At 47.5% G+C, this 19452-nt stretch overlaps 1 protein-coding gene across 6 annotated transcripts in view; it reads right to left on the bottom strand.

The window, feature by feature from the left end:
• Nucleotides 1-1662: 1662 nt before the first annotated feature.
• The window catches only part of CACNA1I (calcium voltage-gated channel subunit alpha1 I), a 178022-nt gene continuing 160232 nt past the window's right edge, over nt 1663-19452 (bottom strand). For 4 of the 6 annotated variants that reach the window (XM_032996854.2, XM_032996858.2, XM_032996855.2 and 1 more), the window contains 9 exons: nt 19239-19309; nt 15428-15506; nt 14916-15037; nt 13844-14182; nt 13064-13210; nt 8702-8818; nt 8149-8317; nt 7064-7260; nt 1663-5182 (listed from right to left, as the gene is read on the bottom strand). In XM_032996854.2, the coding sequence (XP_032852745.2) occupies nt 4481-5182; nt 7064-7260; nt 8149-8317; nt 8702-8818; nt 13064-13210; nt 13844-14182; nt 14916-15037; nt 15428-15506; nt 19239-19309 (1943 nt within the window). In that variant the 3' untranslated portion in view covers nt 1663-4480. The remainder of the gene's footprint in view (nt 5183-7063; nt 7261-8148; nt 8318-8701; nt 8819-13063; nt 13211-13843; nt 14183-14915; nt 15038-15427; nt 15507-19238; nt 19310-19452) is intronic. The other 2 variants (XM_032996860.2, XM_042792996.1) reach the window with 2 other exon arrangements.

Raw genomic sequence — 19452 nt, 5'->3', positions numbered from 1 at the left:
CCATCTTCAGTGCCCTGTGGGGTGGACAAGTGGCCTGGTGTCTCAAGGAGACAGCCACGAGGGGCCACCCAGAACACAACACCTCTATGATGCCCTGGGGGAGCATTTCGGAAACAAGAGCCATTTTGGCGGGAATAATTTCATTCTCACCAAAAAAAGTAGAAAATTCTTTGAAGACGTCTATGTTTTCTGCTTTACGTTTCTTTTGTCTGAGAAATTATTTTCCTGTTCAATGATACTTTCAATTTTTCGCCCCCAGGCCTGCTCAACTCATATTAATTTCACAGAAAGCTAGTGGTGTTCAGTCCTTCACAGAACGTGGCCTCACAAAAACCCCCCAAAACCAAAAAAAAAAAACCAAAAACAAATGCACCACATTACCAACCTCCCATGAAAGAAAACAGTGGCCACGCTGGTAATTGTTTCCCATATATCTAATTTCATAAGGAAACTTTTTGCAGTAATGAAGAAGACAGATGGAAGATGGAGAAGCCAGGAGAAGAAGTACACCTAGAGGTACACACTTTGTTCATCTGGCAGTGCTGAGACAGGGTTTCTGGGAGCAGAAGAGACACTAAACATGGGTGCGTTTTCCATGGGCAGGTTGGAGCGGTTGAGGATTTTGTGTGCAAGAGAGGGTGGGAAGCACTAGGGATGGGCTCTGCTCTGCAGCTGCAATAAACCACACTGACAGGCCCAGAGGCTGTGGTGAGAGGGGAAAATGTGCAGGGAGGGCTTAGGAAAAAAAAAAAAAAAAAAAAAAGGCTCAGAAAAAATGTTGGAAAGAGGTGGAGACAGCTGCCAAGCCAAGATGAAAAAGAACTGGATGCGCCTAGCTTGGTGGAACGGCAGCCGGAGCAGGACACGGTAGCATTGTGTAAGTACGTGGAGGAGCTCAGCGTTGAGCAGGGAGAGGGACTGCTTTCGGTGGCAGACGCGGGGGAGAGCTGGGCACGAGGGTAGCATGGCACTGGGACAGAACAGCGGTCTCGGGCTGGTGACGGCAAAGTGCCTGCTGGCAGGAGCTGCCTGCGATACAGTCCCCCGTGGGAAGTGGGGAGTACGGGAGGCTGAAAAGACGCCTGGGCAAATCCTGGGCTGCCCTCAGGTGTTGTCTGGGAGGTGGGTGGGTGATGACAGAGGTTTTTCCTGGTGCCAACAGCCAGGCATAGCTGGGAAAGGCAGCTCTTGCCAGGAGAAACCGCACAACCTGCCCCGCCGCAGAAATCCCCAGCAAAAGCACAAAGCGTTTGCTGGGTTTTAGTATTCTGCTTCCTCTTCAGGAAGGATGGATGTTTCCTCCTTCTTCTTCAAACAGTTAGTAAATAATTAAAAGAGAGAGACAAAATACTCTCTAAAGATAACCTAGTCCTCTGTTTCCATGGCAACCTCCTTCCTAAGCCAGAAGCCTTTTGCTCGAGTCATATGGCGGAGGGTAAAAGCCCTTTTGCAGGGAGGCAGGAGTGGTGGCATGACCCTGCTAGGAGGCAAAGGGAAAACATCATGCAGAGCAAAAGGACTGTCATGAGCCCTAAAGCACGAGAGAAACAAAGAATTTCCTTGCAAGTCACTTGCAGAGGCAACTGATAATAAGCTGAGAGAGCATCCATCCTAAGGGCTGTAAATCACCCTGTGAGTTCACCACCACTGTCTTTCCCACCATCTTTTGACCCTCCTGCCCTCCCAACCATCCCAAGTGCAGGCCGTACCTCTGTCATAACCAAATATCAGGGTAGTTTCAAGCACTGCACCAATCTCTGACCTTTCTTCCATGCATCAGATGAAATGTTTCACAGTCCACATGACTGCCAGGATAGGTCAGAGTCCCACCTCCAAGTCCCCTTATGGTGACCTTCCAGTAAACACTCTGTGGGTTGAGTAGTCTGGAGTTTGAATGGGTTTTTTTGGTAAACCCTACCTCTGGCTTCAGATCAGTTCTGGGTTTGTGCCTGTCTTGTGCAGCCTGAGATCATTGTTCAGCCATTTGCGGACTGACTGCTCTTCTTCCCTGAGGATGTGAAACCACGTGTCCTGTCTCTCCTCTCTGCCCACGGGAGAGCAGGCAGGGGCAACTCACCCAAAGAACCACCAGTGCAAAAAAGGCATTTAAAGACCCTTATTATTGCTTTAATAAATGTAGATCAGCATCCTTTCTGCAAAGACAAGGACCTGGGCTCTCCTGTCCTCTCCCCATGGGCCTGACCTTCCTGCAGTTAGTGTGCATGCTTGCAACACAGCAAACACTCCTTCCAGCAAATAAATCAAGTTCACACAGCAATAATCCTTTTCCTGGCTGTTGGTCCTGTTTGATGCGCTTGCTGTTTACAGCCCTAGTAAGTAAGATGCAGCAGCTGCTTAAAAATCAGACAGGTCACAATAAAACCAGAACATCTGTGTTGTACTGCCCACTTCACAGCGCTTCATGTGCCAGCTGGGAGAGCTCTGGGAGGCCTGCAGGGCCCCTCTAGATCTGATGGGAAAAATGGGACAGGAATCCCCGAGGGACCCCTGCTCCTTCTCTGAGCAGCACACCAGCCGCCAAACCTCCTCATCTCCACGAGGCTGCTCTCCTCTCCCCACTGCTGTTCTCACTCTGTCTTCTCTGACACACGTTAGTGGAGCTTCCCTGGGGTGGTAGGTGACAGCTGAAAATCTTTGTGCCTCCCAGGTGGCTGGCCTTCCTACCCACCTGCAAACCTGGGAAGGGTATGAAACCTTGGAGTTGCTGCAGGAGGAGACCCAGGCTGGCCCTGTCCGGGAAGGAGACACATGCAGTCATACCACTGGCAAGACAAGGAGGGATGCAGCCTCTGGAGGCCTTGCTGCAACCACGCTGGGACAGGATCACGTCTGCTGGATTGAATCCTGGATCCCGAGGCGGGTCATGGTTGAAGGAGTCAGTCTGCCCTTGGTCTCCGCACCGCAGCCCCCCCTCACTCACACTCCCCTGCAAGGCAGAGGCAAGGAGAGCTGCAGTTCTCCTTCTCTCATCCCTGTCTCTCCAGCTGGTGAGCCAGTTAGCCTGGACACGACACACAAACATCCTTACATTTGCGTGCACACACACACATACACACACACACACACCCCCCCCCAGTATTGCCTGCTCTCCATGACAGTGGTTGGCGTTGAGCAGGACCCTGCTCCCAGCTACACTGATGCAAATCAGGAAAACGCCAGAGGGTGAAGGTGATGAGGGAGAGGAGGCAGAGCCACCACCGAGCTGAGGATGTTCTTGTAGGGTCTTCCCACTGAGACTCGGGACAGGGATAGCCCTCAGCCAGGGGACTGACTACGTTTTGTGTTGTTGAAGCCCCCTTTGCTTTTATTTGTCTTTTTTAAAATTCTAGTTTTTGTCTTCTTTTAATATATATAGCTATAGATACAAAAATAACAGATAGGTTTCTCTAGAGATGATTTTTGCACCCTTGGGCTTCTAAAATAAAATATCACAATTACTGCAAATGAAAGGGGGAAAAGTTCAATTTCCTCTCCCCTTTTTACCTCCTCCTCCCCTTCCACAATGCCTCTCCCGCTCCATATTTCCCCATGTATCTTGTAATTTTTTCCCTTAGCGTTTTTTTTTTTTTCTTTGGAAAATGAAAGACAAAACCAACAAAACAACAACAAAAATACGCCATGTAGCCTCCATCCCCTCCTCCCATGAGCATGCCTACTATGTTCACACATTCCCTTCAAAGCAAGGCTTTTCACCTCAAAATGTTTCCCATGCTCCATGGTTGTTTGCTTTTCCCTGCTGCCGGGGCCAGATTTTCACCTGCTGTAAATCAGCATGAATCCACCTCAAGCCAGAGCTCTTCTGCTTTACACCAACAGATGTGCGCAGCCATATATTGCCAATTTACACTCAACCTGAACACCTAGACCACAATTTTTAATGCTTGAAATGGAAGCATGGCGAATAAGGAAGTTCCCAGAAACAGGCAAGGCAAACCCCAGACACGCTTCCCTTGCTGCTCATCCTGCTTCCCTTTGCCCCCACCCTCCTCGTGTGGCGTAGCACCTCCTTCAGCCCCTGCTTCCTTGTTCCTCCTTAGCACTTTCTGAAATTCATAATCTCTCGGTAAAAAAAATAAATAAATCGATCTCTCTATATATGTATATGTATATAACTAAACAGCTGCCACGCAGCAGTCACCTGGCTGGAGGGTCCCGTCCCTCCCAGCCCCATGGCCTTTTCTTGTCACTATAGTCTCTGCGGTGATGGTCCAGGTCTTGCCCTTGGGCAGGACTGTTCCCGTATTGCTTGCACTCTCCCACGCCTCTGAGGTACGTTACCAAAGTATTTATTCCATATATATATATATATATATATTTATGTATATATATATATTTATAAATTTTTGTTTGCCTGGTTCTTTTTCTTGCAAATCCTTTGGAACTGCTGCTGGGGAGAAGCTAGTGAAATGTGCTCCCCGTGCCGGCGGCCGAACGCTCCCTCCCTGCACCTCAGGAACCCTCATCTGTTCCTCTTGCTGACTCCGTCGCCCAGCTCCAGCTTGGATGGGAGCGGGGAGCTGCGGTCCCCTGTCCCCAGTCTGCCGGGGCCATCCGGCTTCTCCCCTTCCCCAGGCAGCGGGGTGTCCTTGCAGAAGTCCGTCACCCATGAGGGCATTGAGAGGAAGCCCCGGGGGTCAACGGTGTAGAAGGGCTTGGCGTGGTGGGCGGCGGGGCGGCGGGGCGAGGGGCTGGCGTGGAGGCTGCTGGTGCTGCTGCACTTCTTCACCAGCGTCAGCCCCGGCGGCGGGGGCGAGAAGAGGGAGGTCAGTGAGAGGCTGCTGAGGGTCTCCGAGGGCTCGCTGTTGTTGCCTCCCCCCCTCAGGCTGCTGCCCGCCCCCTCCTCGTCTGAGGGGTCCATGGAGTCGTGGTGGGTGCAGCCGGGGCTGGTGCTCCCGCCGCTGCTGTGGCTGCGCTGGTGACGACACATGCTTCGCAGGCTGAAGAGCCCCCGACCCCGCAGGCTCCGGCGGCGGGAGGCAGGGGAGAGGGGGGCTGCCAGGGGTCTTTGGCTGCCGGCCGTTGGCATGGGGCACAGAGCCACCGGGAGGTCCAGGGTGCACTGGGGAGAGTCGCTGAGGTTGAGGCTGTCCTCCAGCGTGGTCTGCAGGCTGCCTGCTGAGCTGCTGCTCCGGCTGTCCAGCGAGGTATCACTCTCGGCGGCCTGCGGAGCAGCAGTGTGAAATCAAGAGTTCTCAGGAAACAGATGGGCAGGAGGTCAAGACCTGGTTTTTTTTTGTTTTTTTTTTTTTTTTTTTTTTTTTTTTTTTTTTTGTTGAGTATTTGTGGCGTGAAAATAAAACACAACTACAGAAAAAGGGGAAAAACTCCATTTCCTCTCTCATTCTGCTGGGGAGGGCAGCTATAAACCACATAAGCAATGTTACAAAGCACCAGCCATGCAGCCTGCCCAGGGGATTCCCTTCTGCAGGAGGAGTAAAGGTTTCAATATTTTGAGCTCTGATTTCACTCTGCTCCGGGATGAATCTTCCCCCCTCCATGTGAAATGCTGCACCAAAGGGAAGGGGTGTTGGGTCCGTGAGCTCTGCAGCCCCTGCTGCTGCGCTGTCCCTGACTACTGGTGGTCCAGGAGGCAGTGGAGCTGAGGTTCCCTGTGGGTCCTCACTCTCGGCTTCCCTGTGCACCTGCCATCCAGGCTGCAGACACGTCAAAACCATCAGCTGGCCAGAAATCAGAGGACTTATGTACACAGACCTCAGGCTCTGGACATAGACCTCCTCTCACTAAAAAGTCAGCAATGTTTGGGGAAAGAAAAGAGGCCTCATAATTTTGACCGGCACACTCATGGCAATGATAGTATTTAGGGCAGAAAGGTAGGGTCCCCTTCCTGCTGGAAGGGGAAACAGCCTTAATTTCCTTGTATCGGGGCTCAATTTGTTAAGCTGCATTTCAGTTGTTCCTAGGGAATTGGTTTGCGCTGTGAGATCATCACTGGGACACAGCACTAGGAATGATGCATGTAGGACTGGAAGCTGTCTCCAGAACCATAGCTATTCAATACAGTCTGCATAGCATAATCAGAAGTTTACCAAGAATTTTCTCCTTTACAACAGTTCAGTACTTTTGCCCCAGTGGTATGAAAAGAAATAGTTCTGGAGCTGACATATCTAAACTTATACCAGAAGTTTCAACACCGCAACAACTCAGCAGTCTCAGCTCGAGGCTAAATTTATCCTTGGTGAATTTATACACATCTGTATTGTGCCAACAGTGTCTGTCACATAGAACTGCACAACATATGACTTCATTTTTATTTTTTCAGTTTGTCTAGAATAGTGTCCCTGTACTCCCCAAACAGGAATTGTTCATAGAGTATCTTCCAAGAACAATAACAGGGATCTCTACTGGACTTTCATCTCTGCCTCCTCTGCTCTTCAGAGACACTTGATCTTCCATCAGCACTTTTATTCTTCTCTTTCATTAGTGAGAAATAACTGCTTTTTCAGAAAGAGATAGCACCTTTCTGGGATGTAAGGGCTAAGTGGGCAGAGGAAAACAGCGAGCTCAGGGACACAGTGTGTGGATGTGGCATGAAGGGCTGTGGAGGAGGTAGGTGGGGAGAAGTTTGTCCCAACCAAGAAGGTGCATGGATCTGGAGTCACGGCATGAAGAGGAGCCGAGGAGGCTGTGACCTCCTTGGCTCACACTGTGATGCTGTGCATGCAGGTGTCTGCAGCACATTCAGTGTTGGGGAACCAGGGGCTCACTAGAAGGTGACATGATTTCATCTTCATGTGGGGCTAGCTGCAGCTGTCAAACTATTTTTTGATCCAAAGCAGAAGAGTATATGATTTCAGGGGTTGAGAGGTATACAACATCCCTTTGCTATGCAACACTCTCTCCTCACTGACCCTCCTGCATCCTGCAGTCCACTGTGCTCATCCAACAAATTAGATCCAGGCCATCCAGCCTATGACCACAGCTGCCTCTCTTCTTCCTCAGCCCTCCTCCCCTTTCAGCCCCTTCTGTTTGGGTGTGATGTGAAGATCAAGTTTTCCTAATAGTGTGAAGTGGGGGTTCTCACCTGATGAAGAAGTGAACAGTTCACACTTGGAGACCTCAGTGATGCCCATGAGCCTTGCAGAGAGATCTTAGGAAGGTTACGTGGACATGAGACTTTCTCAGGCCCTGTCTGGGTAGCAGAGATGGCTGGGTGGAAAAATTCTGCAGGGACAGGTAATAGAGGGCAAGACGCACCTGGAGAGAAGGGACTGGGAGGGACTGACAAAGCACCGAAAGAAACAGGGAGAACAGAAACAGAAAAAAAGAAAAGAAGTTGAAGAGTCCTCCAATTTGATTTGGTGCCTTTGCTGCTGTTACACCAAGGTTCCTGCGAGTCCAGTGTATGGAGGATATTTAGTACAACACACTCCTGGCCAAGAAGCCTCAGTCTAGTGTTCACACCATGGGTCCCACTTTCTACACAAGAACCAAAACCCGCACCAGACCCAGAAGATCTTAACACAGCTCAGAGCCATAACGCAACAGCCCAGCTTGCCTCTCCCACTGCTGCTCTCACAGAGAAATGTTGAGCTGTAAGGCCATGATTCAACTATGTATCACTGCCAGAGGGCTTTCATCCCAGATCCTGAAAGGCAAAGGATGAAGGGAGATAAATAAACTGGTGGGTTTGGAAACCTGGGGACCACAGGAGGCCAGAGCAAGCTCAAGAGTAGAACTGGGGCACTTCCACCAAGGGCAGACTTGTATTTTATGTTCCCTGAACCTGTACCTGGGGAGCCTTGTCTCAGGGGGCAGCAACATTTTCCCACGCCAAGCGAGCACATTTTATCCAGCTGGCATGTCAGGGTAGCCTGTCCCCACTCCTCTCTAACCATACATGGGTGCACGGTTATGAATGGGAATCAGCTCTTTCATAATACTTCATGTAGGCAAGTCTGAGGGAGGACATAAGATCTAGCAGCTAATGAAGGAACTGCTCCTCACCCTGTTCCTGAAGATTGGCAAACTGAAAGCTAATTCTTGGTTAGTCTAACCCTACATCACACTCTTTCCATTCCTGGCAGGGGGGGAGGCGTGAGAAAGGCAGATGAGCTGAAACAACCCACACTTTCAGCAGACCTGGAGAATGATTGGACCCATGCTCACCTTTGGTACTTTCATGCTTTAGCCAAGACTGAACTGAATTGAAAGATGTTTTCTCCATTTCACACAGGTAACTGTCTGGGTTTGTAGAGCCTTCTGCACTGGATATTGGGAGCAGGCATTCCCCCAGATCACCTACCCCATTGGAGTCAGGGCTGTCCAGGCCATCCTGCTGGAAAAAATAAGTGAGGACAAAGCCTTGTGAAATTTAATGACAGACAACAGAGCAGACTTGTCAAAGCCTCGAGAAGGGTTGATTCTGTGAAGATACCTTCAAGCTACCTAAGAGATGCTCAGGTTTCCAGCCCGAATCCCCTAATTTTAGGCTCATTCAAAGGAAGTTACTAACAGCAGTGAGGAGAACTTTCCAAAACATACATCCTTTTTTTCTCCTCAAACCCTTCTCCACGATATGTGTCGATGGAGAAACTCTTGAAAAATGACCAGAATTTATATTCCTCAGCAAAGACACCTGGATGAATACAGAGCACTTCAAATGAGCAGGGGCAGAAGTATAGCTCACAGTACAACATGCCCATGACCGCCCTGGGCTAACCTTGATCTCCTTAGGACTCAGCTGAGAAGTGCTGCGATTGTCTGACTCATCTCCTAGAAGGATGGAAGAGGACTTGTCTGAGTTGAGGGATAATGCTTCCATTTCAGCCAGCTGGACCTGCAGGAAGGGAAAAGAGTTGTCACAGGTCATGCCTGGCTTCCACATTTCAAGCAGTCACACTGTTTATGGTGGATAAGTGAGAGCCTGTAGACCCGAGATCAATTTTAGGTTATATTCCTTGGATACATCAGGTACTGCCTAACCCAGACCTGGGCTGGGCAGGAGAATCCACTTTTTAAGGAAGGTTGAACATATGATCTGCAAGCAGCCCACCGCCAGTCCATGCTCCTCTAGTGCCAGAATTGCAGGACGGAGTCCTGAATCTGTCCCAGCAATACAGCTGGCACAAAGCCCCGCAGGGAGAGGGCTCCCTCAGGCCGGTGGCAAGGCAGTCTGCTCTGCTGAGGGATGAAGAGTGGACCCCTCTCTCTGAAGGCGCCATGGACAGCCCTGCTTAAACATGAAGGTGCTTTCATTCCAGGGATAGTCATGCCTCTTGTAGTCCATGCCAGTATCATGCTTTTCATATTTTCTTACCTTCATCACTGAAACCCTGTTTCCCTCCAGCTTCCCTCTGTCTTCCCTCTCCCCTCACCTGTAACCTACCCAAGCCCTCAGCTAACACCATCTCGCACCCTGCTCTCCATCTCTAAACTCGCCCCTCTTGCCCACTCATACTTGTGCTCTCTTGCTTTCTGAAACCAAGCCTGACCTCTGCATCTTTCTCATCCTTGAGCCTCAAGTCTGCTCCAGTTCCATGCCTGACCTTGCTTCATCTTTTGGCCTGTTTCATACCACATGTTCCCCTCTCCCATCCTCTTTCCTCCAAGCTTTCAATTCCCCTCTGCCTGACATCTCTTTCCCACAATGCCTGGAAAGCATCTCCCTTTTCTAATAGCCTAAGCAGCTGCTCTGTCCCTCCTGTGCTTGGATTTCCATCGCTGGTCTCTAGAGTCCCACCAGTTCCCACCACCAGCACCTGACTCTTGAGTGCTATATTCGGGGTTGTCTCAGTCAGGACAGCTTGCTTCCTGGCCATTTAAATTGTCCTCCCCTGTGTTTGTGTTTGCAAGAGGCGGGTACAGCTTTTGTGCTATAAGAGCAGGTGGAACATTTGGAGAGATGACTCCTTCGAGCTGGGAGTTTAGTGGCTTGTGCCACTGCCAGAGACTGGAAGAGGTCTCCATCCAAGGGGATAACACACTTTGAATAAACGGGACAGAAAACCAGAGCTGGATTTAAATAAATGGCACAAATGACTTCCTTGTTTGGGATATTATTCTGACACAGGAACATGGTGCCGTTCAACCATGAAGAGAGCCCAAAACCAACAACTGCTGCTCAGAGCACGGATGCACCGGAGAGCCCACAATGAAGTTATGTCAAGCACGCTACACAGCCACCAGCCAGCAACTACTTGTGTAGAGAAACACAGCCTTCATTCAGTCCCACTTAACGTGCGTACTCATCCATTACTCGCCTAAGTGCTCGTTACACCACATCGGCCTTACAGCTGTGCTCGTAGAGACGCGAGCGTGACGTGTGATAACGTCTGCAACTACCTCCTCCATCCATAAAAAAGGGTTTCAACAAAAGCCAGAATAGTCTGTTCTTCACTGAACTGCTTGCTCACAAATTCTGGCCACCCTGGGATCTACACAAAAAAACATAATCAACGAAGTCACGAACAAATAAACTGCATGTATGGAAATACATTTCACTGCTGCTCACTGGAAAAATCCTGCCACTGGCTAAACACACTATCAGCCACCAATACACAGATGTCTAACTGTCAGCTGGCCAAAGAGTGAAAGGCTAGTGATGACAAGAGATGAGGTTAGTGGTATGAAGAAAAGATGTTTTGTTCTTCCCTTACTGCAGAATATTTAAAAATCTTCTGACAAGGAACAAAAAAATTTAAAAAATTGCAGTAGAGGGAGAACGGGTGGTTCGCTAGGAGCATAATCCATGAAAGCTTCCAGGGACATCAACCTGAGACACCGAACCATGCACAGATACCCTTAGAAAATAACTAGTTGCAGATATAACATATCTTTAAAAACAGAGCCATGATTGCAAAAATCCTTAATTGTACAAATCATTGGTTTGAAAATAAGATGCCACCAGAATAACTGGGAAAGATGCTGAGCACTTCTACTCAATGCAACAAAAACCTTAGCACATATGAATAACTGAGCATATGTTTAAGCGTTGTGTCCATCCACTATGCTCAGCGTCTTGACGGATTAAGCTACAAATGAAATGGAAGTGAACATTTTTGGCTAATATATTATTTTTGTCACAAGGGCAGAGTTAAGGGTGATTCAGCGGGCAGCAAGCATACTATTTTGTTCGAACATATATGTATTAAATAGGACTATCTAAAAATTGGTTGGCCCATATAACTTGTTGTTGACTGCTTATGAGATAGTACAATTCTGTCTGTGTGTACAATGCACATTAGGATATTTTTATGTACCAGAGTATCCTCTAATTGAATAACTATGTGCATTGCTGGTGTTAGTGCTGGGACAAGCTTAGCTGTGACTCCATGTATGATTTCCTTCTGGAATTTCCTCAATGTTTTTAATACTATGAAATATAAAGAGAAGGTCATGATCGACCGTGACTTAAAATCCTGAGCTGAACTTTTGATTCATATGATCAGAAATAAAATATCTACATTTAACTACTAAAGTTATTCCTGCAGATATAGATAATTTCTTTTCAATTCCACATTTTAAAGGTACTGAAATATCAATTTTGGAAAATAACTTATGGCTCTATAACAACCATTTAAAAATATTATATAAGAATAATTCTCTGGTTGTGATTATTCTGTTAAACTCTTTGCTGTGGCTGTCGGTTGTGCTTGAAGATTTTGCTGTCTAGTCTCCTTGCTGGGAAGGTAAGAAAATCTGTTGTCTTAATTCCTAGGCAGGATACTGAAGACTATCTGGAAGGTTTTCAAATGCAGAAAACTAGCTGCAAATGACTTAATTTGGGGGTAACCATTCTGGAATGCCTTAGAAGATCTGATTTTCAGAGGAGGCTGAGCACCAGTTGCTGAATATAAGGACTTACATAAATCAGTGGAAATTGCAGTTAATTGAAAATTAGTTATTTGGCTGCATTAATGCAGCATCCATTTGTGAAGTGTTGCAATACTGATAAACTACAGCAATGTTTGCATTTTGATACTTTCAAAGGGAAGCTATGGATACGAGCAGATAGCTGAAAGGCCGAGAAAAATTAGAGCATCAGAACTAGGCATCTGAAGCCAAACAAAACGTTGTTTTCTTCAAACATGGATAGAGTAATCTGCCAATGAAAGCTCCCAAGTTTCCTGGTTTCCTTATAAGTGATAGCAACATATGAAGTTAGTTATGGGGAAAGAGATGAAGATTGCTACTGATGTATTGATTTACTGTCAGATGAGCCATGCTACTGTTACAAGCCTGGCCACAATCAGCACTTAAATACAATAAAATTATTTCAAAACCAAAATTCATTCTGCTACTCACTTAACTTCTCCCAGACAAATTTGCTCCTGAAGTTTCACAACCTGAAAAGACTAATTACTTAGGAAGTAGTTTTCCAAAGCATCTAACAACATTAGAAGCACAAGTCTAAGCCATTTGGTGTTCTGCTCTTAGCAGCAACCCATTTGTCAGCTAACAGGTTCTACATCAGAAAAGAGACTCTCAAACTTTCTCACTGGGCCCATTTTTACTTAGCTTTTGCTCAAACTAATTAACTGGTTTTCACCACAAACCAATCCTTGCTCACAGACGGTGACTCTATTCAACAAGGCATTTAAGCATGTGCTTGATTCATTGACCTTAATGGGGAATAAGCAAGCACATGTTTAAAATTAAGACAAAACACATGCTTAAATCTCCCACTGAATTGTCCCTGAGCGCTGTCATTAGGGTGAGATCCTCTGAGTCCTCCCTACAACATGAGCTTGAACCTCTGCTTTTCTTGCAGAATTGAACACAACAACAGCTGCCAGGATGCCTTCATAGACATTTCTCTACGGCTTGTTCAGTCCCTCCTGACCTGTGTCCTGGCACATCTCACCTTTCCACCACCTCAAACATTCCCCTGTGGCTAAGGAGGGCAGGCCTGTACTAGAGGCGATACCAGCAATTCATGACAGATGACAAACACAGGTCAACAAGCTCTCTGTCTACACAATCTACAGCCAGGAGCACACATCAGACAACCTGCGGGCATGTGGATGTGGGTGTTCAGGTCTTGGGGGCAGAGTCCCCTCACGCATCCTCGTACGCAGGTTACCTCTTGCTTGTCATGGTTACACTTCTCGCACATGGCCGGCGAGGAGTAATGATGGAAGACGGAGCCCGATAGGTTATCGATGATCATTAACTCCCCGTCGAAGGAGTCCTTAATAATTAAAGAGACACTGTCCAGCCATAAGTTCTCCTAGGGGACAAGAAAGGGGGGAGGATGGGAGAGATCATTTTAAGAATGCCGAGGTTTTTGTTTCAAAGTTTCATGTGAATTTGGGGCTGGGTTCTCCACCCTGACTCATCTGGAGCAGCACCTTGTTCTGCAGGTACCTGCACAGGGTCACTGGGAGAGCATTTGCTCCTTAGGGTGTGTAAAGGTGCCAGAGTTCAATGCAAAAAAAAAAAAAAAAATAAAAAGAAGGAGGGACTGTCTTCACTCACTGTCAGTGCACCACGGCACTGCTCACGCTTCCCTTGCAGCTCTGCTGGAGTGCCTCACTCTTGATCTGCCATTTCCCCCGCTCTCTTGTCCTGAGCTTCCCTTTCAAATTTGCTCCTAACACACCTTTAGCTGATTTGCTCCATCCCTCCTCTTCTGGCCCTCAGGTTCCTACACCATGATGACAATGAACAGGACCCACTGCTGTCACAGCCTTCTTCTCACACGATGCTACCTACTCAAAAGTCTACCGCTGAAAGCAAACCTCTCACCCTGAGGTGGAAGCATCTATCTGCTATTGCTAAGTCCTCAGTCATCTAAGGCTGCTCAGCTCCTCCCCACAGGTACTTGCTGCAGTCTGGTTGGTAAGCTCAAAGGTGTACTCACCTGTGCTGGAGAGTAACATCTCATGCACAGACGTCCTTCAGGATCTGTTCTCCCATCGCCTCCTCCCATTCCTGCTCCTTTTCCCTGTCCTGAATGTGGGGAGCCTGACTTGCGGGAGCACAGTCCATGTGCAATTTCCAGCTCAATCTCAGCATCCATCTCTGCATCCTCCTGGGCCTCCTTGTTGCTGTCGTCAAGATGTTTCATGAGCACAGCTACCACCACATTGATGAGGACAAACTGGGCTGTGAGCACAAAGCTGACAAAGTACAGTGGGGAGATGAACTGCAGGTTGCTGAGGCAGCTCCGGTCATCATGGCTGCAGTCACGCAAGGTGTCCTTGAGGGGAAGTTGGGTTTGAGAGGGAACGATGGAAGGAAGGAAGGACTGAAGTAAGAATACAGGCTTGGCTGCTCTTTCTATCAAAAAACACCGAATCCGATGGAAAGAACAAGGCAAACATTTCTATCACCCCACACTCTCTGGGATCATGAGGTTCTCAAAGAATCTGGGACACTATCTGATCATGTGCTCTCTGCTTCAGAGCAAATATGTCCAAAGGTGTACAGAGCAAACTACTTCCAGACCATCACATGTTGCTGCTGCTGTAGCCCCACACATGTGAGCAAGAAAAAAAAAGATCAGTCTGGTACTGCCTTCTCCCATTCAGACTCAAAAACACCGCATGTATTCAAAGAACTTTTCTCTCTCCATGTCCTTTGAAGGAAAGAAGTATTTATTTTGGATTGCCCCACTAGCTCTGTAGACAAGTGTCATGTCCAAAGCACATTCAGCTTTGATAACAGGCCTTATGACAATGGATATTCCTTCTTAGCCTAGACAGTCTTGTTCCTCACAAGGACAATTTGCACTTTTCTCAGCCAGATGTCTGTAGGACTAGATGAGGCCAAGGTCTGAGTTACCATAGTGGGGAGGGAGACTGGTCCAAGCAGGGACCTTATCTAGCAACCCAGCTCCTCCCTTTTCTAGCCCAAGCACTTCTGAACAGAGCACACATCAGAATTTCTCCTTCCCCACAATAAGGACATCCACATCCCTGAGGCCCAGTTACCTTCATGATCCCATTCCAGTTGTCGCCCGTGGACACCTGGAAGAGCGTGAGGAAGGCCATCCCAAAGTTCTCAAAGGTGGCGTGGCGGCTCATGCCCTCGCAGGGGTTCTCATCATTGCATACTGAAAGGAAGAGGATCGCAGCTATCAGCAGAGGACACACTGCTGGCCCTGAGATCAAGAGCAGGAACTGGGGAAGGGCACTTCAGGCTTCTCACAGCCTGAAGACCTCAGGTAATGGCATCAGCACCCTGCCCAACAGTTGGCTGTTGCCCAGCAATACAGGAAAATCCCCGATGGCCCAGCCCTGGGATATCAGGCAGTGTAACTCAGTTATTTTGTTAGGCTAATAACAGTTTAGAGGGAAATTCCTCTTACATCAATTACACATAAGGGAGAATAAAGGCCACCAAGTAATTCAGTCCCTTTATTGAATGAGTTCTGATTTTGAGAAACCTCAGCTTTCCAGCAGGTCTGTCACTCACACTGGAGCATGGTCTGCTTGAGACTTACCCAGTTTTCCAAAGAGCTCTACTCCTAGAGCGGCATAGATGAAAAAGAGGAGCATGAAAAGGAGTCCAAGGTTTCCCACCTGAAAGCAAACATCGTGGTTAGCCTACCCCAAAGCGTATTTCATCTGTACAGGCAAGTGATTCTGTCTTTCAAAGGCTGAAGAGAACAGCAGCAAATTTCCAGTGTACAAATGCAACCAAACAATTGCTCGACACTTGGGAAATCACCAGTGCTGGTACCAGTTGCAACCAGATTTGAAAGGATGTTCTTTTCCTAATTACCTCCGCTCCAGTACAAGCTCTGGCCAGAACTGACTGAAGTGTGCAGTTTCTGGGCCAGATGAAGACAAGCAAATTGGATTAGGGGCACAGAAAGTGAAACCAGTTTGGCTGAGTGAAGGACAAGCTATGGATTACAGCATACAGACGTGTCCTGCAGTGCTACGTGCCCTACCAAGCCATATAAGTCCCTCGAAGTTATGCTCATGTGATGGGCGCGACAGCACTGCTCCAAAGCGACAGGGACACGGGTACACCAGCTCCTGCCATGAACCAGGCAGAGAGCATGGTGGGGCAAAGCACCAGCGACATGTGGAGGTTACAGCAGGGCTTGCTGAAGGAGTAGGCAGGTGGAAAGGAAGAATGGTAAAGAGGCACTTTTGAAATGTGTGGAGAGGAGAAGAGGAGAGAAGAGGAGACTATGAAGGAGTCAAGAGAGGAAGCAGAGCTTCCTTTTCATCTCATGAATAAGAGGTCAAAGCCTGATTTCTAGGCCCCCAGCAGGTGCTGTTTGGAACCCCCCTAATGCGAGGATTGCTGCTCTGTGGTGCACAAAGGCAGCTGTGACACCAGCAATATGGCCAGTGCCCCCAAATCCTCACTCTCCCAAATCACTGCTTGACTCTGAACCTCCTGCCTCCCAGCATATGGGGCGGCTGAGTTATATGTGAGGAGCAGGAGGCAGTTTTGGAAGAAATAGGTTGAACAGTAACAAAAAAATGCCAGTACTGGTTAGCACGCTGTTGGTGGGGCAAGAGAAGGCAGGGAAAAATTAACAACCTAACTGGTATATGGGTGTTTTTGAAAAACTGAATGGTGTCTGGTCTGAATGCATGTGGTCACTGGGCCTTTGTTAGGATGATCCACTTCAGGAGTCTAATTTAGTCATTGCAACTGCTGTGCCATCCAAATTCAGGAGAGAAATAAATGATTCAGCCCACCCACTCCCCTGGGCTGCCAGATCCTGGCTCCCTACATTCTCAGTGGAAGGAATTATTTCTGATGACTAAATTGGACACCATAGTAAATGCTGTGAACACACACCTCTGGGTCGGCGTCTACAGGGCATTAAGAACTTAATAAAACTTAGCTAAGGGCTACATTTCCAAAGGGCTCTTTAAAATTAAAGCTCTATTCACTATCAAGAATTGTTGCAGTATAACAAAGACAGGAAGGGAATTGAAACAGGACAACTGGAGATGCCTTATATGCCATTAGCAAGCCAAAATCCCTGATGTGAGTCTGTGCTCTAGGAACATAAAGAGAAAGGTCAAGAGGAGGAAAAAGTGCAAGGGAAAGGACAGCTTATTTTAAACTGCTTCTTTTGGCAAAGCCAATAAATCTTGGAGAATAATATCACAGATGATTCAGTTGTTCCCTGAAGTCCCAGTATATAAAATATGGAGACTAAATTCAATCTTTTAACAGTGAAACTGGGGGATTTTAGCCCAGCTTTAAGTGCAGATTTTCACACAACTTTAACTATGGAAAAATTTTGATCCTTCTGCTATATAACTTCATTACATGAAGCCAACCTGTTACAGAAGGAAACAAAAGCCAGTCAACAGGAAGTGGACTGATCATAGGCTTTGGTGCTGGAAGGATTACGTACTGCTTGTTATTACCTTCCAGGGAATACCTAGAGGCCAGACCTTTAGCCATCTGCTTGTGAGGGTTTTGTGGCAGATATTAATGACCTCCAAAAGATCTGACCCACCATGTTGGTTAGCAAAGGAGCTGTAGGTGAATGGGAGATAAAAAGGCCAAAATTTATACAGTATGGAAGAATATACTTGTGGTTTGTGGCTAGGACCAGAGAAGAGCCCAGAGGCTTGAACTGAGATCCCAGCTGTGCTTTTTGTGACCCTGAGCAAAACACTTCACTGCCTGATGACTCAGTTTCTCCATCTACACGACAGGGATATGAACATTTCCTTGTCTCTTATTTATTCTCTATATTTTGGGGGTAGAAGTTGGGGGTAGAGTCTCACCATTTAAGTGTAAATATACTGCAGAGTCCTCTTACCAAGGGCTTCTGGATACTACTTCAGCCAGCTCTTAACATCTGTGTGCATTTATCTGGGTTGCAGAATAAACATGCCACAGACATGCAGACACTGGATCTGGAGACCTGCTCTGTTCCAGATCCTCGCCTGAGAAAAATCAGCTGTTGTGGCTCCTGGAATGGAAAAGAGCAAGGTGCAAAGAAGCTGCACTGAGCCAGCCTGGGGCAGCAGAGCCAGAACTAATAAACATTACTGGCTCAAAGCTGCCTGCTATAAAAACACCCTTAATCTCATGTTCCTTCCATTGTCCAGCATATCTCAGACCCCAGCTATCCCGGATGACAGTATTATTATACAACCTACATATGAATTATATAATGATTATTATTATACAAAACCACAAATTATTATTATTTAATAAAAAGCATGGAAGATCAGACAGAGCTCAAGATCCTAAAAATATTACAGTGTTTCCCCCTCGCTTTTGTGCCACGAGATTCCTCTAATTCAGATTGACATTTATTGTCACCAACATCAGAAGTAAACTCCATGGGTAACTACTCATGCCATTTTCAGATTGATTCTCAGCTCTGCATCACTCACAGAGACTGGCACATTAGCTGACAAATCAACTGACAAATGCCCGTGCATTTTGATATCATGCAATATAGCTGCCTGCTCAGGGCCTGCCAGGGGAATGGTCTGATGTATGATCAGTAGACTATTTGATGCCATTCCTCCTTGCTCGAGAATTCTCTCTCAAGGATCCAAAAGGAAGGGGACTAGTCTCCCTGGCTGCTCATCCATCATGGAGGATCCTCACTGTGGGCTTGAAGCCTGTGTAAAGCACCATGTCAGCATCTCATTTGGGAACAGCTGCCGCTCACAGCTCATGAAATCCTCCTGTCTAGCTGTCTTGCAGTAGACACTTAACTGCCGGCTGCGAGAGCCACAACAGAGCGCGTCACTGCTGCTCATACATGAGAGGCTCAGAAACACAAAGGGTTCCGAGAGGAGAAAGGAAGAAAGTAGGAAAGGAGAGGCACTGACTAAGAAAAGGAGTGATGGGATTGCAAATGAAAGAGAAGGGGGAAAAAGAGAGCACATGAAGGGAAGGGTGAGAGGGGCAGAGACGCAAAGACCTCCTTTCCTCCTGAAATGACTGCCAGTCACTCTTCCCTTTTTATGGAGAGGGAAGAGAGGAGCCGAGGACTAGCACAAGCAATTAGATACTACCTAGATACGATGGGAAGAAATCTGCCCTTATCCAGGAATCAAGCCTTGTTTCATTCACCCACTGGAGAACAGAGATGTGAGATGAGCTGTATCCCCATGATTGACATGATAACCTGGACACCACCTATCTGAGGAGAGCTGTACCCCCACGAATGACATGAAAACTTGGACATCACCTCCAGGCAGTTGCCTGCACAACACAATAGGCACCACCTCTGAGACCACAATAATCAACCCTTTGGAAAAAGGGTGCAGAAAAGGAGAGTCTTTGATGGATCTGCTCTGTTTTACCTGTGGCAGGGCTTGAACAACTGTATCCAGCAGTGCTCGCATTCCTGTGGCCATCTTCAGTAGCTTCAGGACTGCCACAACAAGCACAAGAGAAGTGTCACTCAGATTGAGCTCAGAAGGTCCATCCTTTGTGTAACTTACTAATGACAATAGCACAAGACAGATGTCCTGTCTCCCTTTGCCCCAGAAAAACTGGATTATCCTCCTCGGCCTC

Source organism: Tyto alba, unplaced genomic scaffold, assembly GCF_018691265.1.
Source record: "Tyto alba isolate M040663 unplaced genomic scaffold, T.alba_DEE_v4.0 Super-Scaffold_2, whole genome shotgun sequence".
NCBI lineage: Eukaryota > Metazoa > Chordata > Aves > Strigiformes > Tytonidae > Tyto > Tyto alba.
This window is presented reverse-complemented; position numbering and strand designations above follow the sequence as displayed.